Source organism: Erpetoichthys calabaricus, chromosome 5 (genome assembly GCF_900747795.2).
Source record: "Erpetoichthys calabaricus chromosome 5, fErpCal1.3, whole genome shotgun sequence".
In the NCBI taxonomy this organism is placed as follows: Eukaryota; Metazoa; Chordata; class Cladistia; order Polypteriformes; family Polypteridae; genus Erpetoichthys; species Erpetoichthys calabaricus.
The window spans coordinates 145383844-145411258 of record NC_041398.2 but is presented as its reverse complement, the minus strand read 5'-3'; the positions used below and the strand labels follow the sequence as shown (position 1 = coordinate 145411258).

General features: G+C 40.6%; 1 protein-coding gene across 4 annotated transcripts in view; it reads left to right on the top strand.

Annotated features, from left to right (window-relative positions):
- The window catches only part of trappc11 (trafficking protein particle complex subunit 11), a 973608-nt gene that overhangs the window by 115304 nt on the left and 830889 nt on the right, over positions 1 to 27415 (top strand). For all 4 annotated transcript variants that reach the window (XM_051928428.1, XM_051928426.1, XM_051928427.1 and 1 more), the window contains exons 22-25: positions 9656 to 9777; positions 14807 to 14926; positions 16749 to 16814; positions 17399 to 17555. In XM_051928428.1, the coding sequence (XP_051784388.1) occupies positions 9656 to 9777; positions 14807 to 14926; positions 16749 to 16814; positions 17399 to 17555 (465 nt within the window). The remainder of the gene's footprint in view (positions 1 to 9655; positions 9778 to 14806; positions 14927 to 16748; positions 16815 to 17398; positions 17556 to 27415) is intronic.

Genomic DNA, 27415 nt, shown 5'->3' with positions numbered 1-27415 from the left:
GTATATGCGTCTGTTAGGAATTAACAATGACCCACATAAATATTCTAATTAAATTGAAGAGAACATCCTCAACAGCAGAGATGCCAGGACCCACTGCTGGAATCAGGCATGGTGTTAGTGTTTGCCAGTGAGCAACTGGTGCCTGGGTGACCACTGAAGCCTGGCTGACTTGAGCTTGAAAAAGCTGTGTGGAGCCACCATTTGAGTTCACTGCTCACAAGGTTAAGCAGTTAGGCAGTTAAGCATACTAGAGTTTGGTAAATAAAACCGACTCTTAATATGCAATGAAGTCATACAGGAAGCTGAAAAATACAGTATCACCTTTAAATATAGACAGACTCTCCTCTACACATTTTATTTGCTGTGGAACCAATCTTCTTGATCAAGGGTGATTTGTGTTTAGTGTACTCTGGAGTTGTCCAACAGTTAAGGTCACAAAAGGTGTGGGGATACTCGCAAAGATAAAGGTACCTTTAAATATTTGAAGTTTGTTCTGGATCACCTTGATGCAACTTTGAGTTGCAGAGAGGAAAACTTACTTTGTGCATATGCACAAAATAGTTATTCATCCTATGAGATTGTTTCAAAGATACTGGATTCTGATCTCGTGATGAGGGTATTGAAGTAAGTCCGGCGGATTGAAAAACAAACTGGATGAAAATGCGCAATGTAGAATACAGCAGGTAAAGATGGCTCGTGGTCGTGAAAAATGAAAAAGTCTCCTTCTCTTCTCTTCTCCTGTCTCTCTTCCCGCCTCTCTTCTCCTCCTGATGGCTTATAGTCCTGTGACGGCTGTAATTGATTAATAGTGAACAAGTGTTTTCCAGGTTTTCCATCATCGGCATTTACTGCTACACACACATAAACAGCAAACGGGACAATGTAAACGAGACACACTCAGTACTGACATTTGACAACACTAACTATGTAGCCCCGCTACATTCCACCCCCACCCAAACCTTGGACAAGGGAGGGCCGAAGTACGGCTTGAGATTGGCCACATGGATTGTGTCTAGCTTGGAGTCAGTGCCGATACCCCTTTGAATCTGGAAATTGACTGGACCCATTTGAGAAATGATTTTGGTTGGACCTAACCATTTAGGCGCTAGCTTGGCGGAGAACCTTTTGCTGGCATCCGAGAGATGGTGAGCTCTAATCCAGACCAAATCACCCGGCTGAAAGTACGCTTCCTTACGCCAGGCATTGTACAACTTGGCATGTCTGGATGTCAAACTCACCAACCTCTGTTGGATTCTCCGCCGTAATTCCTCTAGTTTAAATAAATTACTGTAGCTGGTGGTTTCTGGACTAGGGGCTCTGGGAAGGAGTCGGTCAAGCGGGCCCTTTAGCTGTCTGCCCAGCGCAACCAAAGCAGGTGTCTCACCTGTGGCTTCATGCATAGCGGTGTTCAGGGCAAACCGGAGCTCGGGGAGCCATTTATCCCAATCCTGATGGCGTTCACCCACATAGGAGGCGATCATGTTCTTCAGGGTCCGGTTCACTCGCTCTGTCATGTTGGCCTGGGGATGGTAAGCTGTTGTCGGGTTTTTTTTCACTCCCCAGGCTGTATAAAGTTCATCCAATACAGAGCTTGTGAACTGCGGACCCCGGTCTGAAACGATGTTCTTCGGCACCCCCCAGCGGGTGAAGATTTCGTTCTTCAGGGTGGAGCATATTTTGTTGGTTTTAGCATCCGTTAATGCAAACAGCTCCACCCAATTTGAAAAATAATTGATCACCACCATCAGGACGGTTTTCCTCGAGCTGGTAACAGGAAATGGTCCCATCAGGTCGACTGCCAAAGTCTCCCTCCAGTCCATCAGCGATTGTCGATTGCAAAAATCCTGCCGGTTTACCAGGTGGGTTTTTGAGCTGCTGGCAGGTTAAGCACTTCTTCGCATGGTGGCAAACGTCTTTCCGGACAGACGGCCACCACGCAACCCCCAGGATCTTCAATAAAGTTTTTGTCCTTCCAAGGTGACTATCTAAAGGACTGTCATGATAATAACTCAGAAAGTCAGGGATGAGCTCTTCCGGGACCACTAGTTGGTGTTGCAGACCCCCAAGGGAGGATGGAGTGGTCCTGTACAGAACCCCCTGGAGGTCCACGAAGTGTACCTGGTCGGTACGCTGCTGCTCCAGTCCCTCCCTGATGTTCTGGCAGAATGGACTGGTGGCTTGTGTTTGAGCCAGGTCTTCAAGGCTTCTTGGCAGAGGGAGGACCATCTTCTTTGCATCTGCCAAACATCCCCAGTGGCTCTGACACCCTGGACAGAGCATCAGGCACAATATTGCCACAGCCCTTCCGATAAGTCACCTTGAACGTAAAGTTCTGGAGGCAGAGTACCCACCTGGTTAGACGGGAGGAGGTCTTCGGGTGATTAAATAGCCAGGTCAGAGCGTGATGGTTTGTGTACACTTCAAATTCAACCCCCTCCAGATAGTGTCTCCATTTTTCCACAGCCCACACGACAGCCAAACACTCTTTTTCAGCCGTCGAATAATTCAGCTCAGCGCCGTGCAATGCTCGAGAGACGTAAGCAATGACATGTTCAGCCTGGTGGATTTTCTGAGTGAGCACGGCGCCAAGCCCCAGGTTGCTGGCATCCGTTTGAACCTGGAAAGTGAGCTGCGGATCTGGCTGAGCCAGAACGGGCAGCTTTTGAAGATGGCTCTTTAGTTGGTCGACCGCATCCTGGCACTCCGTTGTCCACTCCCACGGGACATCTTTTTTTCTTAAGTAGTTCAAGGGAGCTGCTATATCAGCCATCCTGGGGATAAACTTGTGATACCACCCCACTAACCCAAGGAAACGTTGTAAAGATTTCAATTCCGTGGGCGTGGGGTAGTCTCGGATGGCTAAGGTCTTCTCGGGGTCTACAGTGACCCCCTCAGATGAAAGAATGTGCCCGAGGAAGCGGATGTGGGGTTGAATGAAGGTACATTTCTTTGTGTTCAGCGTGAGGTGCGCTTGATGAAATCGTTGAAAGATGGTGTCCAAGTCCTGGAGATGTTGTTTAATAGAAGGGGAGTAAACAATGACGTCGTTGATGTAAACAAAGCAGAACTTGCCTATCAACCCCCTCAGTACTTGTTCCATGAGCCGCTGGAAAGTGGCCCCAGCATTTTTAAGCCCAAAAGGCATGACTTTGAATTGGAACAAGCCTTCAGGGGTGATGACTGCTGTCTTCCTCTTACTCCCCTCGTCCATCGGCACCTGCCAATGGCCACTGCGGAGGTCTAGTGTGCTGAAAACTGCAGCTCCATGCAGTGACTCCAGAATCTCATGAACCAGGGGCATGGGATATGCGTCCAGGCTTGTCTTTCCGTTAACCCCCCTGTAGTCCACACAGAAACGATAGGTGTCATCCGTCTTCTTCCGAGGACCACAGGGGACGCCCAGGAGGAGGAAGATGGTTTAATTATTCCCTCGGCGAGCATTCGATCAAGGTGTTCTTTAATTATGCCCTTCTTTAGTGGAGAAACGCGGTATGCTCGGTGCCTTACTGGAATTTCGTCCGAGGTGTGGATCACGTGGGTAACTCCACGGGCGACTCCTAATTTCTCAGTCCACACCTCGGCCCACTTCTTCAGCACCGGCCTCACCTCTTCGGGCTGTTCCTCCACAGGGGCTGCCGCTGAGTTGCTTGCGTCACTCCTCACTGCCGCGTAGAAACCAATGAATTCTGAGCCCAGATCTTCTTTTGATTTATGTATGAATTCGCATACCCCTTCCCCTGGCACTGTATACCCCCTGGGACTGAGATGGATGGTCATCCTCATGGTGGTTAAAGAATCCAGCCCAAGGAGTAACGGGACGGACAGTTGGCAGTCATCCAGGACATATGTATCCATTTCCCAGGTGGTGGAGAGTACACTGTACCTCAAGGGGACTTTGCCCAGGGCCCTGTGTTCACTCCCATCTGCCAATACAAATCAGACAGACTGGGCAGATGTTAAGTTGTCTGTCGGTCGGCTAATCTTCTTCCATATGTTTGAACGGATTAAGGTGTGATGGCTCCCTGTATCTACCACCACATCCACCTGCCACCCCCGCAGCTTCACTGGGACGATCAGGAGGGACAGTACTCGCTTGCATGATGGCGAGATTGGCTTCCGACCGGCAAGGTTTGGCTTGCTGGGGTTTTAGGGGCTGGGTTTCTCGTGTACTGGCTTGTACTTTGTTCCAGTACGTTTTTGAGTTTCCCCAGTCCCGTTCCACTTGCGAACCCACCTTTACCAGGTCTTCCACCAACCTCACTACCCCCCTGAGAACCCCCAGCTAACCGTGGGTTACAGGCATTAAGGATGCGGCAGACCACCTCTTCTTCAGACATAGCCGGCCGCCACTTCAAACGCAAAGGGTTAACAGCCAGATACGTCTCCCCTTCTTCCACAAAGCTGAGGACATCATCGATGTTATATGGAGCCCCCAACTTGGGAAAGAAAAGGCGCACCCCAGGAACAGAGGGCTGATTGATGTATTCACCCTCCACTCCTTGGACCTCCCCCTGAAGAGTTCCTTGCCAGCGCTGATCTCGCCTCTGGAGGTACAACATGATTTCCCGCCCCAGGAGTTGAACTTGCTTATTGATGTATTCTTTTATTTCCTCCTGGGAGCTGCTGATGCGAGCCCGCAAGGCATCTTCGCGCCCGAGCGGACTTTCTCATCCAGCCGGGTCAGTTGTTGCGCCAGATCTTCCCACGGAGGCGAGACATCCTCCAGGCATTCCTCCTCGGGTCCATGGTGATCTTCAAGGTACAGCGACTGCAATGAATCCACCACCTCCTGCACCGCTGAACACGCTCTGACCGTGACGTGCCGCGCCCCGGCTACTCCTTCCTCACACCACGGCGAAGCAATGGTGTCGTCCTGCTCGGCACGCACTACAGACATGTTGTTAATTGGGGAAATGTTTAAAGGCAGACAGCGATAGTATTTATTAAGATTCCTCAGAGAGGGCACCACTTATGTAACGGCTAACCCCTTACCCAGCCAGCAGCTACACATTTACATTTACAACATTTAGCAGACGCTCTTATCCAGAGCGACTTACAACAGTGCTTAGTAGACCTGTGGCCTGGATAATTTACTGAGAATGAATCTAACTATCAAGCCGTACCTCTAACAAAGTACACTTTTCCCCACAATCGACGTTGTAAATATAAACTCACAAAAGCATATATGTAAAATTATACTGATTAAATGTATTAAATGAAACAACAAGACAAATGCAAAAATAGAAAGAAACATGTATAAATATCCCTCCACCACATCAACAACGAGACACCACCAAATATAAATACAACAAAACCCTCCCTTGCCCTTGTAACATATAACAAACAACACGAATAACAAAAAATGAATGAGATACGGAAATGATCGTGAACTTGAGTCCGGTTATAAAAACTGTCCTGAATACGGTTGACTGAACTAATGATAAATGAGTCGTTTGATTTTCCCGGAACAAAATGGAACAGCCTCACTGTGAATACTCAGTGCGTAGATGATGAAGTCCGACCCCGGGATCTCTCGTGATGAGGGAATTGAAGTAAGTTCGGCGGATTGATAAACAAACTGGATGAAAATGCGCGATGTAGAATACAGCAGGTAAAGATGGCTTGTGGTTGTGAAAATTAAAAAGTCTCCTTCTCTTCTCTCTTCTCCTCTCTCTTTTTTCTTCCTCCTTGGCTATTCCCTCCTGATGGCTTAGAATGTCATGTGACAGCTCTAATTGATTAATAGTGAACAGGTGTTTTCCAGGTTTGAGGCTGTGGTCTTCTTCCATCATCATTTACTGCTACACACACATAAACAGCAAACGGGACAATGGAAACGAGACGCACTCAGTACTGACATTTGACAACACTAACTATGTAGCCCCGCTACAAGGTTTTATCTACAGACTTTTGTAGTTGCACTGGGTGTCTTTAAGGCTCATGCAGAGAGTGAATGAGATATTAGGAAGAACACTATTGGGAGAAACCACTTGCCCTCTACTGAATCCAAGCCATGACTTTTTACTAGATTTGTATGTGTGTCTTGGATTATCTTTAATGATAACAAAGATCATATACAAGGTTGCTCATAAATGTAAGTTGTTTCTGAAGGCAACGTTTGAGATCGTATGCACTGGATACTCTGGTAAAGAGAAATGCTAAACTGTCTTATAATAACTATTAGTGGATGGCGCTATATTAGACCTGGAAGACTCAAATGGGTGTGTTGAGGATAACTAGTGGATACCTCTGTTCAGAATAAATTCAACACCCACCTTTGGGAGAAAGAAGAATGTATAGTGCAATTGGACCATGTTCAAGACCTAAATATTTGAGACTGCTGCAAGTAGCTGTGGCCAAAAGTATGTTGAGCCTGTTATGGCGGCAGCCCTAAGGCATGTTGGTGAACAGCAGGTATGGGGAAGCAGGCAAGTTGAAAAAAGTTCTGTTGATTGTTAGCAGGAGGATCTCCAGATTTGACTGTGAAGTATCTGAAAGCCAAACAAGTGGCAGCTGAGGCAGTGGCTGAGACAACCAAGTCTGGCTTGTAGCCGGCACGAAGACACAAAGATTCACACTGTCTGAAGGCTGTTACATGTTTGATAAAATAAAGAATATATTAATGATATAATGAAGAGGAAAAAAAAATTACACAAAAATGTGCACGCAAAAGCCTTCACCAGTTCCCAGACTGCAATAATTATTTACATACACTACATGTATGAAACTTAACGAAACAACAAACATTTATCAGTAAACAACAATAAAGTCCACCTCAGTCCAATACAGCAGAAGCATATGACAGAGGAGTGTGGAATGAAAAACCCTGTGATCAGAAGGAAGTGTCAAGTTTTTTTTTTTTTGTACCAGGTTCTCGTTGTAGTGTGAAGATTTGGCATGACTGGGAGCGCTCCCCAGACAAAGACGCATCCAACCAAGAAGAAACCACACTGGCAAATAGGCACAGAACAGCACATTCATCCAGAAGACACTGTAATCCATAGTATTTGAAGTTATGATCCAATAATGTGTGGGGTGCATAAAGTCAAATACAGGCTGTTGATAACGATTTCCTCATCGTCTTTTTTTGTTCCTTTGTAAACAGCCTGCTTAATTATCCTTCTTCCGAGCAAACCCTGCATCCTCTGAATCTGCCGTATAGCGTAATACTACTGGGGCTGCTGGAAGCTTTAGGCACTTTTAAGTAGCTGTGCTAAAGGCTTGTCAACCCAAGTCTGATGCAGGAGGATCAAGTAGTAGTATTTGCAGATACCTGAAATTTTTAGAAGACTGGGTAATTGCAGTGTCACCAAAGTAGGCAATATTATTGGCAACCTATGATTGATTACCTACATCATCAGTGAATGTTTCTTTGCTGATAATTTGAACCACATTCAGGTGCTTGAATCCTGATTTTATACAAATAGGCTGTAAACACATTGTATTTCTCTATAAATCCTTCTTTAGAAGAAAGATACAAATCTGATTACATTTTCTCTCAGAAAATGCAAATTAACAGTCTGACATCCTCCTCTTTTGTGGGGTTCAAAGTATGGGGTGGTAAGCCTGCTGTTTTGTAAGCTGTACATTTTTACTGATAGTGAAGGCAGCGAAAGAAGCCATTTGTGACTTATTATTAACCAAATGTACTTTAAATATTGTAGTCATGACAACTTTAGGCAAAGCTGCAACTTTGCTGTGGTTAATCTAGAGACGTCAATCTAGACTTTTGAGATAAAATCCTGCTTATAACATTCAATTACTGCTGCAGCTGACCAGTCTTAGCATGTATCATCTCACGTTTTTCTATATTTGTGAAAGACTATAGCCTCTCGGGCTGCCGAGAATCAAAGATGTGAGAATTCGAAAATATATAACTGTCAAAAATCATATCACAGCCAGCATTATGGTAAATTGCTGTTAACACCGTATTCAGTCTTTTAGGAATAAATGAACCATTACTGAGCCAGATGAGTTAGAAATATGATGAGCTCTTCAGGATATGCACATCAGGCTTCCTTAAGGAAAGCGACCCTGTGCAGTGGTGCAATCGGTGGTTCACATATTCCTATCACTGCCCCAAAAATAATTTTTCGCAGATTATTTCAACTAAAAGCGATAATACTTAATTTAACTACTGCCTACAACTGACCACTTTCTGTACAGATGTAGTATTTTGGAGGAGTTGATGGTTGATATACAGTATGTGGCTTAGCAAGAAGAATACATATGCTGTAAAATGGCGGTTTGAAAAGAATGCATAAAGCAAACATAATTTATTCACATAAATAATATGAAACAGTTGTGGTACAGTTCTGTTCATCTCACACTAACCTGCTTATATAGGAGGAATGGACAACTCTGATCCTGGACAGCCATAGTGATTCTATTTTCTTAATTAGTTACTAGTTTTAGCTACAAATTAACTTCATTTAATTTATTTGCAATTTAAGACTCATACCTTTCAAATCACGGCTGATCGATGTCTAGCCTCAAGTGACTTTAAGTCCTTTTATGTCGGGAATCGCTTCCAGTTTTGGAGTGAACCAATTTAACACCTGGGGGACATACTAGATCTCCCTGTTACAACCCATGTTTCCGTAAAATAGTAAAAATTCCCTACTTCTCCAAATAAGTTCAGGTAATTCTGTGATGCTCATATTGACTAGAGTAAAGAGAACCTCCCCAACTCTAGGACACCTCTGCTGCCACAACTTACAATTCTTGGTACAACTTCAAGGTCCCTCTCCTATCTCTCTCTCTCTGAGTAGGGCCTTGGCAAGTAGAGGCATTCTGAGGTTTCAGTTTGTTGCTGTCTTCTTTGAAAGTAAAAGCCTGTAGACTTCTCCCAGCAATATTTTGAAAACGTTTACATTGTATAAAATACATTGGTAAGCAAGTGTAATATATTCAGTGACCATTTATTGGAAGAGTGTTGCCTGTTTTTTAAAAAATAAATAAATAAATAAAATTCCTGTTACATATACAGTAATGTACTTAATAGCAAACCCTAATACAGCACCATGTGCATTTTCATTGACATAGAATTTTAAGTCATCAGGCTTTCATTAAGTCATCTATATTCAACAGTGCACATATAAAGGTCTGTTTGTGCTCACAACTCTTAATACAGTGTAAATATTTTTGTAGCATTTAACTCAGGTGCATCAAAATGATTTATTGCAATTAATTGAAAAGGTAACAAGTCAGGCTTTACATATTAACAATTTAATTTTGTCCAGGTTTTTTAAATATATGGTTCACTATTACTGTTTATTAAAGGGTCTTGATTTGGCAAAATATTGTGCTTAGATAGCACAATTTCTTAGCACTAGAGCTAGATGAACTAGAAACATTACTTATACAGTTATTATCTCAGAGGTTTGTATTTACTGTATATTATTATTTCCAAGGAAGGACTGAAGAAAAATAGTCATTCAGGAATCATTTTGTGGCAAAACACCAGTTTAAGTAATTTTTTGTGTTTCATGCAGTTAAACATTTAAAATGTAAAATGGTTATGTAATGTACTTTACTTGTATTACCTTAAGTAAGTAAAAATATATATATGCTATATAAAAATAGTTATATTTTAAAAAAAAAATATGCAACCATTTAAAAATCTTTAAGTGAGGATGATCACTTACTGTTTTAGGTCAGGATGCTAATTTAACACAGACAACACATGTCACATTAAATGGAACAGAAGTGTGCGATGACTCCCATCCTGCATTGCTTCATGACATCTTCATTGGAGAACTGCACCCTGGACAAAAGGTATTTTACATAATTCTCTTAGAATCCTGATTGCACTAAATGATTTTTTTAGGGTATAATATTTTTTTGTATTTTATTCTTTGACCAATAGTTTTCTTCTGATGCTCTCTGTGTATAGTGCCATAGTTAGTGTGTACTGTATAAAATTTCATTTTAAAATAACATTTCACTTAAAAGTTGTCAAAAAAGACATATACTTCATCTTAAACCTTTTTTGGCATTATTTCACATTTCTCCTGGAAAAAGCTTTTACTATCTATGAGACTGAAACTTATTTTTTTCAGAGAAATCTGAATGTACAGTATATGCAGTTTACTTGACCTTTTGTTTGTTTTTTGAAGCTTTTAAATACCATGGAAGTCAACAGTTTATTTAGAGTTTATTTAGAGTGGTACCATCAAGCATGTATGTACTACAAATGAGAGTGATCCAAGTATAGTATAAATTATGTGACTACTTTATAAAATGTTTTTGTTTTTTTTTAACTACAAAGAGGACTATTTCATTTATGTTAGGTAGAATGCCCAGAGGGGACTGGGTGGTCTCTTGGCCTGGAACCCCTACAGATTTTATTTTTTTCTCCAGCCATCTGGAGTTTTTTTTTGTTTTTTCTGTCCACCCTGGCCATCGGACCTTACTCCTTTCTATGTTAACTAATGTTGTCTTATTTTAATTTTGTTTTTTGTCTTTTATTTTTCTTTTCTTCATTATGTAAAGCACTTTGAGCTACGTTTTGTATGAAAATGTGCTATATAAATAAATGTTGTTGTTGTTGTTTTTTGTTACTAGGTTGATATACAGTGTTTCTATCTTGTTTATGCTATCAAAAATTAAATTTGTTGTTGTGAAAATTACTGTGCATTTTCATAAGTACCTTCAATTTAGTGTTTAATTGGATAATTAATCATGTGCCCATAGTGATTATTAAATAACAGCTGAACTTAGAGTGCATGACACTACTGCTGAAAAGCACCTTGGCAAACTGCTTATCACTTAATTAAAAAAGAGAAAATGCTACTGGAATTGATCATTTCCTTTCACAACTCCTCTTTAACTTTTAGTCCAAGTTATACTTCATGCGATTGCATGCTCCAGCGGGCACTACTGCTACGCAAGCATTTTAATGTTCATACTTGCACACGTACTTTACGTAAATCTGGAAGATTCCACCAGATGGCAGTGTGAGATATCATCACGGTGAGAACAGGTTCGTCTTTGCTGTGCTGTGAATTGCCTGAAACATCCATTAAATTCTGAGGACACCTTGCCGCAATATCTCCAAAAAGGATGTTTAATGATTACACCCATCAATCCAGGGGTTTGCCCATTCCAGCTAGCATTGGGCATAAGGCAGAAACAATCCCTTGACGGGGCATCAGCTCCTCGCAAGGGGAATACAAGCATTTACATACACTGTTGTCATTTTAGCATCACCAAATCCCAGACACCTTCACGTCTTTGGAAGGAAACCGGAGCACACTGTGGAAACCCACCAGGAAAACTTGCAAACTCCATGCTGGGAACACCAGTGACATGACTCCCTGCGAGACAGCAGCGCTACCGCTCCACCACCATGTCACCCCCATGTGTGTAATTATTAACAGTATTCCCTATTTAAACTAAGTTAACAATTTATCTGTAAAATGTAACATACATGCTTTAATGCATTTCTTCATGAAAGTGATATTGAGTATAAATCTAAGGATTCTAAATGTGCAGTGAGCTGGAATATCATACATTTAATGTGTTCTGTGTGGTGATTGCTGCTGTCAGGTCAGGTGGAAGCCCCAGAAGCACGTAGTGATTAACAACTGGGAAGGTTTTAAGATGATGTTAAAGTGGACATTTCGAGATTAAAGCCGAAAAATAAAAAGATGGCACAGACGATGGTATGTGAGACCTTTAAAAATGTATTGTGCCATTACGTTGGGGAATATGCAATGCTTGAATATAAAAGCCCCACAAATGCATTTGCTTGTCGGCATTTTGCTTCACCACATCGAACCATTCGTCAGACATTGTGGCAGGCACTTCGATCCCCAACGATCCTCAAAGCGGCTATAGATAATAAACCGAAACTCTGATGTCACATTCCAACTTTTATCACACTGCACCCCCCAAATTTTTGCTGGTACTGCAATTCGCATACGTGTCACATTAATTTCTGAGGACCTCTTCAGAGGATGCGTCAAATGAATGCTGCGAATACGTGGTAGTCATGATGTGTGTATGTACGCATTCTGAGCGTGACGTATAAACGAACCCTAAGTTTCAACATACCCTTCTAATATGTTGTAGTAAATTTTGACCTTCTCATTTTGCATACATGTCTAATGGTTGTTATAAAGCTGCTTGAATCAACACTGACCTGTCACTTGAATATAATAATACTGTACTCCTTTTGAGTACTTTTTTATTTTTTTTAACTTCAAATGACTGTAGTGTTTTAAATTCTGTACAGTATTTTTTTTTCATTTGTCACCAACAAGCATTTACATTTATAAATATATATTTGTCAAGTTCTGTGGCATATTGTTTATAAAATGTGTATGGTAATTTAAACACTATTTACTCCCATTTCAATAGTAATTATGACTCAATATGTTATCCTACAATTGCCTAGCATTTACAGATGACAGTGAGAAGCAAATCCTCATTTTAGGTTGCCTGCAGGCTCAAGATACAAAACAGCACAGACAGAGTGAGGCATCCTGGAGCCATCTCTCCAGCAGGCAAGACTAGTTGATGGACTTCTACACATCAGGCTTCTCTGCAAAAATCAGTTGACCACAAGCACCAGAGTATTTCTGCAGGTTGGGGTGAGCCACAGGAAGCAGACATGCTATTGGTAACAATATGATATGATTCTCCTGTCTGCCTAATCCTATTCAGGGCCACAGGTACTACTTGTACAGAAAACCAAATCATAACTCATACAGAAACAGTTTGGTGATGACAATTATCTTGACACACATCATTGACAAATGTGTAGATTAGATTAGGTAGACCTTTTTTTAAGCAGGTCTGTATTGTATACAACACATAAGAGTTCACCCACAAAATAGTACTAAAACAGTGGCCAAATCCAAAAACAACAAAGTAAAAAAAGAACAGACAAAGTTCAAAACACTAAGTAAATGTTAAAATCTAAGACAAATGGAAAAGTGCAGAACATGCTAAACATGGTAGATGTAGATAGACCAAGCATGAACTGCTAATGAAGGCGAGTCTCCAAGTGGGCTGTTGCAAAGGTATGATAGGCAACACTTAAGCAAAGTGCCCACTTTATGTGGCTCACAAGCCCTCCTTTTGATTCCATACTTTTAAACCCTAAGTTAGGCATACCTGATATAAACTTGATAATGAATTATTACGTTAACTTCAAAACCGGTCATTCACATTAACATTTAATCATATTCTGTATGACTACACCATTCTCCAGTCTTGTTTTTTAAGGTACCCAAAGAGTACCTAATCCTATTACTTTTTGAGTGCTCTGAATTTAGACCATACATAGCATTGCCTAAAATCTCTCTAAACTAATGTCTGTTAGTCATTGTGCTTTTCATGAGATGGGTAAGTATACAGAGTTGTATGACCACAAAGGATGCTAAATCATGTTTTCTGTCCTGGTTATGTGTCTTCAGATTTTGTGTACGTAAACCAAAGTCTGTTCTAGCTGCAAGTACTGGTTTCAGTAGGGCATATCTTTTATGATAAAGTCACAACATCCAGAGATTTAGTACTACATGCACTGTTGTTAATGTTCTAGGAAAAAAAACTATGTATAGTAAACCGGCTCAAACTCTGTTGATGGCTGAGTAGGGAACAAATTTCGTAAATATAATTGATCAATTTATGCCATTGCAGGTATGTGTATTATAATACATTGTTTTGTTATTATATTAGATAACTTTACCTTTATATTTTACAGTACACTTAAAAGCCTTTTCTACAAGACAGATTTTTGCCTAATACATGGAGTTAGATAAATGTTCCTCAGTGATCTGACATTGCATAAAAACTAGACTGAGAAGGGAGGCTCAAAAAGCGCGTCTCCTAAACTGCATGAGAGACCCTGTGTGCTTTCTCCTTCTCTACTTCAGGTGCAAGTTATCTGGCTGGGAGTCAGAGTTCGCAGTCCAATGTTTTTGTCCAATGTTGGTCACCATAGACCTCTGTTGCATAAGATTTTTTTTTATCTCAGTTGTACATGAAAACTTGACATTAAAAACTGCACATAAGGTATTTGTCATGACTTATGTGAGTCCAAAATAGATTTTAGCCAAATTAAACTGGTAATTTTATTAACACAAGCAAGAGTTTTCAACAAATATGTCAATTTGCATTCAATATTTGTAGCAGTATGCAATCTACAGTAGTACTTCAATAAATCCCCTTGCTAAGACAACATTGTGCAACACAAAATGTAAGAACTTGCTGTAGACTATATTCATTTGTAGATTTAACTATTTAACGTCTTTAAATAATGTAAAATTAGCTGTATTATGTATTACTGTGTGGTGTGAATTTTATGTTCAAAATCAGCCTTGCATTTTAGTATTCACAATGTACAGCTGTAGCATTTGAGCAGAGCGTATCAAAGCAATTAACTCAGTCACTGTACATTATCTTTGCAAGACCTGTAACTGAATATGACATTCAACCATATTGACTAAGGTACATACATATCTTTAATACATGTTGAAAAATAGTTGCAAAATAAGCCATACAAGTTATGGTACAGTACTGAAACAAATAAAGGCCACCGTTTAAAAAGGTTTCTTTGAAAATTGGATATATATATAATATGCACACATTCATTTTATATTCACTTTAATGAAAAGTAATATTGGTGCCACTATACATATATAAATGTAAATAATGTGTAAAAGTCTTCTTACAAGGAATTAGTTTAATAATAATTTACTATGAATTATGATAGTGAGCTCGTTATCGGCACCATAGAAATTAAAGATTGACTAAGAAATGCATTTTATCCTTTTTTTTTTCTACTCTTCTTTTTCAGATTGTAAAGCCAGTGTATTTCCGTTGTGTGACAACTGGATCAAGAATATTTTTAGTACATGTATCATATATGGTGAATACATCTGTAGAGAGTAAAGAAATCCTGTGCAAATGTCATAAGGTATGTAGATTTAACAAATATTGTTTTCTTGAATAAATATGTAAATTACATCGGCCTTTCTACCTAGTCTTGGAAACTATTTAACAAGTCTACTTATGAAAACAATTTTAATTATACTATTTGTTTTAATATGGTTAAAGTTAATCCAGATGGACCACTACTCAGTTTTAAACCAACTGAGCAACAGTTAGCCATTTGTTGATGTCATAGTTGGATGACCATTAATTCATAACATACAGAGCTCATGAAGGTCCAGGCTGTGAGAAATGGTTCATAGAGATTAGGAAAGAGTCCTAGAGATTTATAGTGTGAGACCACAGTCAGCTTGGTAGTGCCTACCTTACAACTCTTTGGAATCTATAATTAAGGGGAAAAACAATGATCTAGGAGAAGAGTGTAGCAGAATTGTAAATATCTTAAGGTGTTACCTTGGCTGGAGGCAAAAGAAGAAAGAATGAGGGAATAAAGAAGCTGGATCTCAGTGACTGGGTTGTTTTGAACACCAAGTTCTCAAAATATCACAAATTTTTATACTTTTATTGGCCAAGGGCCAATGCATCTCTCAATTATAAGTGCCTTGTTATAAGTTTGAGTAAACCATTACTAACATGTGTCCAGTGTTTTCTCAGCCCATTGCCACACACCATGGGTGTCGGGAACAATTGGAACCAAAATTGAAGAGGGAAAAAAACTATGTTGTAATGATATTATAAATTATTTCTTGCTTTTTTTTGTAGTAATTCCTCTTCTTACAGCTTAGTTAATGATTTATATTATGTTGCTGAACCATGGTCGTGTTTCTGATGTTATGTACAATAAGTTTATTTCAAACTGTTAGGGTGTGAATAATAAATTGCACCATCTTAGGAGTTAAGAGCTGTTCATTTTTTGTGAAGTTTGCTCCGCTATTGCAAAGGCCTCAGGTTTATATTCAGGTCCCTTGAGTGAAAGCTAATATTTGGAGGAACAGCATATATTATAGAATAGATTACAACAGTTTGACTGTTGCATTGCTTGTATCACTGGGTAATATATGCCTGAACAAAATGAAAGACTTCATAGAGACAATGGAAACATTAATGTTTAGTCAACAATTACTATTCACTAATTAGAAGATATGTTGCAATGAAAACCATTAAAACTATGGGCTGCAAAGACTTTTAACACATTGGCTAAATAAATGTATTTTTCTTAATGACATTTTCTCCTTTAAATTGTCACAGTGATAATTTGGGGCTGTGATGTACATTGCCACTCAATGCTTTGCTCTTTTGGCTTGTTTACTCCCTTATTGCATTATATTATTTTATTTGTCTTTTAATAGTTTGTTGTATTTTGTTTTTAGAACCATTTTTGCTCACAGAAACTAATTCATTGTAGACTCCGCATGAAAATCTCCATTGCAGCATGTTCATTTGAAAAGTAATCTTTAAAAGAAGAATAATTTCCCACTGTACTAATATTATATGTAACTTTGCCTACAGCATGTACAGATCTACAACAAAATTTAACAAGACCCTGTTTTAGTTACAAAACATATGCTTCTAAAAATACTGAGCTATGTGTTTCAAATTGTGTAAAGGTTTCATTACATTACTAAATTTTTCTTTTAAATTTTATTATACACAGTAAGTTTGTTTACATTTTTTTACATTTTAATTAAATGAATATTTGGTTCACACACAATTGGTGAAACTTCATTCTGTGTTAGTAATTAAAATAAAGTCTTGGGGGATTGCTTTACATGACTTATAACTGAAGCCCAAGGCACTTTTATATTTAAAAAAAAAAAAAAAAATACTGAAATTATTTTTCCCCACAGGATGAAACAGTTAACATAGAAACAGTAGTTCCATTTAATGTTGCTATGAAGTTTGTTTCCACAAGGGTAAGTAATGAAGTTATATTTTTCGTGCTTTGTTAGTTCTTGAAGCTTAAAACTTCTAGCTGTAAACCATATGCACTTTCCTCCAAAACTTTAACCTGAGTACTGTATTAACCTCCACCTATAATATCATGAACAACACAAAAAATGCAGTTGGAAAACAAAAGAATGCTTTAATAAACACTGTTAGTTTTGATTACAAATTTCAAAGCAGGAGCCCCAAATACCTGATATCCACACCAATAAAAGGAGGGTGAAAATAAAAGCAAATATATACCCAGTCATCTTCTAAAAGTCTACATATGCTTAAGAATTAAAGCTGAATATTCTGGGTCTAAATGTTGCTACAACATTGTACTTGTCCAGTAATACTATTATTTTAACTAAGGATATTGCTTAGTTTGATGTTGATTGTCTTTTTCTTTGGTGCTTTTGATATTTGACTTTTAATTTTGTACCCTGTATTAATGTGTTTCCTTCACAGTCATGCATGTAAGTATTGCACAAATTATTGAAATTGCATTTCTTACTGTAAGCATGAAAGTGATTTATATTAGTATTATAACTTCTATTTGCTTTCTTTACAGTTTGAGCATCTGGACCGTATGTATGTTGACATCCCCTTCCTCTTAATGACGGATATACCGAGTGCTTCTCCTTGGCCCCTTAAATTGTTCTCCAGTCAGTTGCAACTTACTTCTTCAGTGGTAGCTGTTGATAACTTAGACTCCCAGATTGAGGAAGGTAATGAACACCAAATTTGACTATATTTGGATGTAGTGAGTAAAATAACGGTTAATAAATCTTGAGTTTTTTCATAATATTACATAAAAATAAAATTAGATCCCTTAGTCAGAATATTTTTGGATCATAGAATCTTGTTAACTGTATGTGTGATGATGACTAATTAGTCTTTTTCAGTAGGATTGAATGTTGCAAAATACACCCACTGAGAAGTGTTTTAGAGTTATTATGTATTGAGTATAAAAAATGTGATCCCTTATTCAATATAAAACAGCATTTTTGAAGTAATAAACGTAGTATTATATCCTGTGCTGCTTTTCCAGGCAACTTTCTGTACTAAATCCAACAGTGACTAATAGAATTGAATATGTAGACGCACTAATATCCATAAGCTATCCAAACATAACACAAAATCAACAGCCTTTGAGTGTTATACAATGTGTGCACTTCTCAAATATACATTCAGATATATTTATAGTGCTCAGTTGTTTTTTGTTGGTAGTGTGAGTTTGCAGTGAACTAATGTTTGGCAATAAATTTATATCAGCGCAGCCCTGCTTTTATGACATGCCTTAGAATGTGTATAATGATTAGAAGTTTCATGTTGTGTTTTTTTATATTCTGACAAAGTAGTTGTTATTTAAGACTATGAAAAATGCACCAGCCCCCCCCCCCCCCCCCCCCCGCCATTTCCTTCCTAAAATAAATAAAAAATCCAGAAGCGTAAAGCTTAAAGGTGTAATACCTGCTGATGTTGTGTTCATGTACAGCTGATGCTGTGCTCAGTTTGTTTGTCACAAGTGTTACTCAGGTTTCTACTTGTTTTATCTTGACCATTATGGCACCATAAAAGAATCTGAAAGAAGTGGAAAACCTCAAAGAGTAAATGGCCATTCCTTTGAATGTGAAACTTAAAGTGATAAAGTATAATAATAATAATAATAGTAGTAATAATAATGAATTTTATTTATGCAGCACCTGAAGGAAAGTGAAGGGAAATTCTTTTTGGAGTTAAGTTTTGATGACGAATGTTGGTATTAAACTAATTCTGTCAGTTTTGTTGCATTATGTTATATGAGAAAAAAATTGGAGTCATTATTTGTTCCAGGAAATGTTTAATTTGCCATGTAAATTAGTGATTGAAGGGTGGGCATTTAACCCCACTGTAGGTGCATTTTCTGGGGAATACTTCTGGTCACACCAGGTATCCCTGCAAAACTTAGAAGCATTTCATGTTTAAAAGACCTGGCACCCATGATTGTTCTATACTTTCTGCCCTCTTTTATGTGGCACAATGTTCTATCTGTTCTACAAGGAATCCATCTGCCCCAACCTGAGGTTCTGAAGGTGTTTTCCTGATATTGCTCATTCCTCCTTGATGAAGAATACAAATTCTTCATTTACTATTCTAGGCTTTAATATAGAACTTTGAATCCAGTCAGATGTCCCTCCTGTCATTTATGCCCATTGTACTCCTGGTGGTGAGACACAGTCACAAATGTTAGATATGTTTGGATCAAAGGATTATACCTAAAACCCTTTCAGTCTGTTTGCCAAAAATTAATATTATTGAAAAAAGCAAGAATAAAAGAAAATTAAAATAGGTACTATATTCATAAAATTATAGCATACAGTAATTTTAAGGGGAAAAATGAGTAATACCATCAAATATTTAAACATGTAATTAAACACACAAGCTCAAGGGCCACAACAAAAATCTCCTAATTCTTCTTTACATAGTTCAAGTGAACCCTTTGTTGAGACTAGCGAACCTACAATAGGTAGTTGTCTTTCACTGTTTCAACTTTTCTTCCCTTTCGGTGAGCTATATAGTACATATGTCTTTGTCATTATCCTTGTCCTGGTAAGGCTGAAAATGTGGCTTTTTAAAGCTGGGTCTCATATACCTTACATTTACATTTATTTGTTTAGCAGATGCTTTTAATCCAAAGCAATTTACAAAAGACATCAACATTATCAAAATAAACATCAGTCTGGGGGGTCTGTTTGTAAAATTGATTCATAAGTGAGGAGCTCAGAATAAAATACAAGTTTTGAAGTGCTGTATCTCCTTTCTTCTATTGCTTTTTTTCTCACTTTCTCAGTTAAGTACTAGTGTAGATTTGTTATAATATTCCTTCTTTTGAATAATCCTGTTTCCTGGGCTATAACCTTTCTTTAAAAGTATAGACTCAATGCAATAAAAATAAATGGATGAGCAACATAAAACATGCAGATTTACATTGATTTGATTTATACCACTACACAAACTTTTAAAGAAAAGACACTTGAGTAAGCATGCGTATTGCTCTGTCATATTTTTTATGCGTCCTTTTTACAGTTAGAAATTTTCTGTGGTTCTGTAGCTTTTTCCATTACAAGATTGTAGGGATCTGGAGCCTATCACTAGGCTGTGAAAACATAAATGACATGCTGTTGTGGAGACTGGCTCGGACACAGACAGGCAGACACGTTCATGTCACCCAACACACGTTTATTATACATCATATTTAGTTATATTGCACATACCCAGTGCACAAAGCACCAATCACCCCTTCACAGTCCTGGCCACAACACAATGCCTTTCTCTTTCTCTGGTCCACCTCCACTCCTCTCCAGCACGCTTTGTCTTCTTCCTCCCGACTCTCGCCCTGACTGGAGGGAGGCGGCCCCTTTTATATGCCCCGGATGGGCTCCAGGTGCATCATTAGGGCCTCCGTGGCCACACCCCTGTGTGGCGGAAGCTCCCAAGGTGTTTCCGGAAGTCCACCAGGTGCTTTCAGGTTTCTTCCCCCCAGCACTTCCCGGTGTGGCGGAAGTACTGAGGGCCAACACTCCCAAGGCATTGGGGCGCCCCCTGGCGGTGACCACGGGCCCCTACAGGGCTGAGCTTCCAAGCTCCGTACCCGTGGTCCCCAAAGCCACCAGGGAGGACGCCCCCTCGTGTCCTGGAGGAGGCACAAACCCTCCTCCACTCCTCCTAGGCGTCCCGGCCGGGCATGGATGCCCGCCGGGCACCACATTGCCCCATCGCCAGCGAAGACCCGTTGGTCCGAGCGACACACCCCGTTAGGGCGGCTCGACCCCGAAGTGGGTCCTACTCTTCGTCCAGGGTCCAATCCGGCACCCTGGAACTCTCTTCTTCGGCACCCCCCTCCGAGATCTCCTCGCCCCGCTGTTTAGTGCCGCTCGTGCCTTCGCAGCCTCCGCTGGTTGAGAGGCTGCCCCATCGCCAGCGAAATGTCGTCCGGCCAGACGGTCCATCTGATGAGGGTCGGCTTCCCACGAAGCAGGTCCCACTGCTCGTCCCGGGCCCAATCCTGCAACACACAGAAACACAGGGGCAGAGCCGCTGCCTGGACACCCTTCCCTGGCGTCCCTCTGTGCCACGCACTGGCAGCGCTCCCCCCTTTTACAAGGACCCCGGAACTTGCCTGTTTGGAACCTTTTCCGCGGGTTGCGTGTCCCTCTGGCTGACGGGACCGCCTGCTTTTCTCTCCCTTCCACTGGCTCAGGGGAGTGGCCCTTAACTGGACGTGCGCACCCAGCAGCACATCCTTTCCTATTGGAGGAATCGGCACACAGCCCTAGATCCCTCCTTTCCCTCTTGGACGCCTTGATGGTTTGAGTCTGCGCATGACAAACGTGCAGCCTCGCTCCCGTCTGCGTCCATGCAGAGCGACGGGAGACTGCCGCGGGCTCGGGGCGTCGGGCACTAGGACCCAGGGCACTTGTCAGCCCCTGTCCACCCTGCTCTCTTGCTGTTACTCCCCTCACCACGCAAGCAGCCTGCACCGCGGCATCCGCTGTCGGAGACCTACCGACATGGTCCTGATCACTGTATTCACAGTCCCCATCAGTAGGATCTCCCTTTCTTTGTACGGGGGCGGTTCCACTTACCGTCTCCGCCGCGTCCCTCCAGCTGAAGCCTCCAGCGCCGCGCCGATCCGCCCACTGTTGCAGCGTCATCACGGACGCGGCTGCTTTCACCTCCAGCTCCTTCAATCCTCTACGGAGGACGCGCATCACCTGTAAAAGCGACTCTGCAGGCTGAAGGCATTCCTCCAGCTCGCGCAGAGCCGCTGGCAAGCACAGAGAGTCAGTCGGCAGTTGCCTTACCTTTCTGTCAGGCATATCCGCCGGCTGCTCTCTGAGGGGCCTTTCCACCGGCCCCGTCGGGTCCTTCCTCAGCCCGGGATTGACATTCTGTGTGCCCGCTTCCATCCAATCATTGGCGGACACGTCAGACACACCGCCCAATCCCGGGCCAGTCTCTGGGAGCGGCTTCCGGTCCATGGCCATTTTGGCTCTGTTTCCTTGTCTCCTGATGCGGCGACGTGCCTTCCTGGATCCCAGCAGCGGCTGCTGCTGCTTATCGAGCTGCAGCGACTCCTCTCTCGTGGCACCGCCTACTGCCGCCTCGGCGCCGTCGACAGCCTGAGGCACGGCATCCCGTTGCGTCTGACGCAGTCCCAGGTAGTCCCTGCCTGCAGCACAAAAGGTAAACATTCCCCCACGGGGCCTATCGCCATTGGGCAGGGTACTCACCTTCTGGGACTCGCCTTCCTTTCTCGCCGTCCTCACCGCGCTGCCGAACTGGCCGTCGTCGGCGACAGTGTGCCTGCTGGAACCCGCTGCACTCCGGCAACGTCCCTGGATGTCTCCCCGCACCAGGAGAACATGGCCATTTAAAGGACCGGTGGCGGGCCGTGAGGTGAATCGCTCCCGCGGGGTTGTGCATGCGCCGCTCCCGCGGCGCATGTGTGGGCGCGCCTGCTGCGCCGAGCCATATACAAAATATTTATTTTGGGGTCCCCGTCTTGGAACAGACAGAGGGTCCCTGTTCGGGCGCCATTGTGGAGACTGGCTCGGACACAGACAGGCAGACACGTTCATGTCACCCAACACACGTTTATTATACATCATATTCACAGTTATATTGCACATACCCAGTGCACAAAGCACCAATCACCCCTTCACAGTCCTGGCCACAACACAATGCCTTTCTCTTTCTCTGGTCCACCTCCACTCCTCTCCAGCATGCTTTGTCTTCTTCCTCCCGACTCTCGCCCTGACTGGAGGGAGGCGGCCCCTTTTATATGCCCCGGATGGGCTCCAGGTGCATCATTAGGGCCTCCGTGGCCACACCCCTGTGTGGCGGAAGCTCCCAAGGTGTTTCCGGAAGTCCACCAGGTGCTTTCAGGTTTCTTCCCCCCAGCACTTCCCGGTGTGGCGGAAGTACTGAGGGCCAACACTCCCAAGGCATTGGGGCGCCCCCTGGCGGTGACCACAGATCCCTACAGGGCTGAGCTTCCAAGCTCCGTACCCGTGGTCCCCAAAGCCACCAGGGAGGACGCCCCCTCGTGTCCTAGAGGAGGCACAAACCCTCCTCCACTCCTCCTAGGCGTCCCGGCCGGGCATGGATGCCCGCCGGGCACCACACTGTTTATCTGCACATTCACATAAAACTAAATTTTTAAGGCATTAGGACAGTATTAGTTTATATAGTGCCTATGCAGTCATTTTATAACTCATTTTACCAAGTCATTAAACATATTATTACACAGATAATTTGTAATCAATTAGTTATAATTTCATTTTCTAAATTAGTGGTTTCTATTACCAGTTCTGAAAAAATCTAAATTTGTGAATTTTTGCTATTTTAGCTATAAGAATTCTATTCATTTGTGACTATTTTAATATTTAATGTAGCTGCTGTGAAAAATTATTGCTACTGAATCATGGTGCCACATATTTATTCTCCTAAATGTATTAAATATCAAGAGTGCTTAATGCAGAGTTATGATCAGGATACATTGGCTTTCTGCACATTGTATTACAGATTTAATTTTAAATCAATAAATTTGTCATTTTTGCCCATTAATCTCCACTCAATAACCCGTAATGACAAAGTTAATATGTATTTTCAGAAAGATTTGCAAATTTATTAAAAATCGAAATTTTTACTGTGTGACCTGTAACCAGTAGTGTCTTGTCATAATGTTAAAAGTTTCAGTTGCACCTTGTGCCTCTGCTGCCACACCTCAAAGTGTGTTTTGATGTAAGTTAGTTGTAATATTTATTTACTGTATCCTTGAATTAAAGCAAAATAAAAGCAAATAGTACAGTCATGCAAGCTATTTTGTATTTTCTCCATTCTTTATCATAAATTAATGATTTCTGCCTCATTTAAGTGCTTTGGTTAACCTTCATAGTTTTGTATACATTATAGAAAAAAAAGTAAGCAGGTCACGCTTTAATGCTGATAAATACCATTTTGAAAGCAGAAATGGAAATTTGTTTTTGTACAGCTGTGTTAAATTTAATAAAATTAGACATGTGAAGTCAAGATCACAAAGTTTTGTTGAATTTTCAAATGGGAAATTATGGTTTTGTGTGTTTGTATGGCTTGCTGTACTTTTAAAAACTGATGCCTGTACATAATTTTACAAATCATGTCCTATATTCTAGATTGAATTTGATTTATGCATTGAAAAATCAATTTTTGCACCCAACAAAATGCAGTGTCCTTGTGCAGAAAAAGTAAGCACACCCCTATGCTTAATGTTGCATCAAGTGCCAAAAATCAGAATCATGCCAAGATCAAAAAAGTTTCCTGAGTCGCTTAGAACAGTGTTTCTTAATTTATGGGTCGTGACCATGTTTATGATAGGCTGCTGAGCGATTGTGTAATAAAATTAGCCAAGCTCATTGACGCACAATTTCTGTGGCGAGTAAGGTAAAAACAGCGCCAGTGGTGCATCACAAAGAATTTTAGTTTCTATAGTACAAAAATATAATAAGTATTCAACACAACACCACCACCCCTCATGCAACCTGTGTAACAATCAAACTGAGATGACTGACAACCAAAGACTTGCATAAGAAAGAAGACAGAAGGGAATAAAACAGACACATGGTGCCTTATGCTAAATTCACTTTCAGTGGCCGTGGGCCTATCAGTGCCTCATTACTTATTCGCAGTATTTGAATCTAAATCTGTAACAGAGGAGCAAAGAAGATTTTGCATTAAGTTTAGCATACCTCGGCGAGGGTAAATTCTTTCTCATAAAACAATTTTAAAGTGGTTTGATGAATTTCAATCTACTGATAGTGTGAAAGATATGTTTTCTAGATCGTTGAGAACCGTATGAACACCAGAAAAATCAAGAGGGTGAGACAGTCTGTACAGCAGCCACTTTGGCATTCAGGATGATGTGTCAGTTTAAACATTTGAAACTGGACTATTTGCTGCACTTTTCTTTAAGATGCATCCTATCACCCGTACAAAATACAAATAAACCATACATTTTTATGAGTAATTTAGCCCTGTGAGTCAACTTAAATACTCAATGCATTGTTAAATGGAAATCAGGACATGTAGAACAATTTGCAGAATCATTTAGAAGAAAGTATTGTTAATGGTGGAGCTCTTTTAAAAAACTTTTTTTTTTTTTTTTTTTTTTTAAATATTGTTGTTTAAGACCCTCCTGAGAAATATGCTTGTATTGAAACAAATATGTTTAATGTTTATTTTACCACATGGCCACTGTTGTTTGTCTATGCATGGTTCTGCTGTCATTGTGGTATTAATCTAATTCTTAGGTCCCAGTATGGTACCAAATTTTCTTATTTGGGTGCTCAGATTAAAAAGTTTAAGTATCCTGACTTTAGAAAAACAGTTGGTGATTATCTATAAGCCTGGAAAAGCTTTAAAGCCTATTTCCAAGCATTTACTCCCAATTGTCTGAAATTACAACATTGTGGGAAAGATCATCTACAAATGGAGAAAATTTTATATCACTAGCCATTTCTCTAAACCAGGCCATATCACAAAATTCATCCCATGAGCAGAAAAAAATGTGCTATGGAAAATTTCTAAGAACCCCACAGTAACATAAAGAAAATTACAGGGTGCTCCCTCAGTCATTGTTAAAGTACATGAACTAACCGTCTGAATGAGGCTGCACAACGTTGCCTCATATGCGAGATCAGGATAGCAGAAGTTTTTTCTCTTAAAAAAACAATGAAGATGCATGTCTGAAATTTTCCAGACAATATCCATTGACTATTGGGAAAACATGCCCTTGACAGATAGGACAATGGTAGTGCTGTTTGGCTACAATTGCCCACTTCATGTATGCAGAAAACCAAAAACTGCCTTTGACCAAAAGAGCCTCATACCAACTCTGTTGGGATAGTGTTGGAGGAATTATGGAGAAAGTGTTCTGCCTCATGCCCTACCTAATTTGCCATCATAATGTCCACTGTGAATTTTACATTGTGTAAGAATATTTGAGGCAACCTATAAAAAAGGATGAAGCTGAACCTTAAGTGAACCTTGCAAAAAGACAATGACCTATAACTCAAGCAAATACACAATACATTGGCACAGAAAGAAGCAATGCAAAGTGTGGACGAAAAAGGCACACTGACAGCAGGCAGATAATATTTCTTTGGTTTTCTTTATTATTCATTCGGAGTCACAGTAAGTAGAGATTCAAAGAGCATAACTTATTGCCGCAAAGCTCAATTTGAACCCCGAATAAAAGTTAGGAGGGTTTTTTTTATAATTCAGCATCTCGTAATTAATAAGACAGAAAAACATCCTTATCATCTAAGTAGAGTTAAACAATATGTCTGTTGAGCTAAGCATTATCAGTGTTCTCAAAGCTAAGCAACAGGAGAGACGCCTTGCATAAACTGCGTGTACTTTTCTGCAGCCTTGTGACCTTGTCCCTGAGACATTCACTCTGAGAAAGGGAAAACAAGAAACAGCTTAGATTTTATTCATGTGGACACTATTTCTCCTGACCCCTGGAATAACATATTTTTGTTAGTTCATAAGCCAAAGCGTCTCTCACTGGCAAGTTACAAAATAGTTGTTATAAAAATTCTAATTTACTAAACACACAAAATACATGGTGCTGAGGAGAACATTCTTCTACAAAAGTTAAAAAGTGAAGTAGGAAATACAAGTAATAAAGCAGTAAACATCACATAGTTTAAAGGAGTTCTGGAACTAGGTGTGGGCAAAAATTATTTTGGATCAATGTAGGAAATTGAAAATGACAAAAATGTCTACAAAAAATAATTTATGCCAAAGAGAGCACCACCACGTATTAAAGCTAGGAGAAGTCAGTCTCAGAATGTATTTAGGATATAAAAAACTTTCTTGAATATAAAAGACTCTTCTCACTATCTCATGGGCAGTATTATCTTGTACACAATGTTTTTCCTTTAAGGGTCTTATTACATCTGCAGAAGGAACATCTGTAAATTGTCTACAGATGTAGACATAGTGTAGTATTTAAAGGAATAAACATGTTTCATGCTTTTTGAAGCTTTAAAAAATAAAATGCATTATTTTAGGCATGTGCTCTGTATACTCTATCCAGTGCTGTTTTTTTGTGTTGGGACCATTGTACTTCTGGTTTCATTAATAATGTTATACTTGATAAAATGGATGTAATGTCAAATTGACCAAAAGTTCAAATGTTAATAAAGTGCCTGGTTTTTCAGTGTTCATATAACTAAGGGCCTCACATGGACTAACAATACCACTGTGTTAACTGAAAAGGCCCAGCAGAAACTATACTTTCTGAGGTGAGTAAAGCAATTGAGCCACCCATCTCCCATTCTTCTGCGGTGGGTTGGCACCCTGCCCGGGATTGTTTCCTGCCTTGTACCCTGTGTTGGCTGGGATTGGCTCCAGCAGACCCCCGTGACCCTGTGTTCGGATTCAGCGGGTTAGAAAATGGATGGATGGATCTCCCATTCTTGACACATTTTACAAAGGCACCCTCAAGGGAGTTCTGACCAGCTGCATTACGGCCTGGTACAGCAATTGTAACATGTTT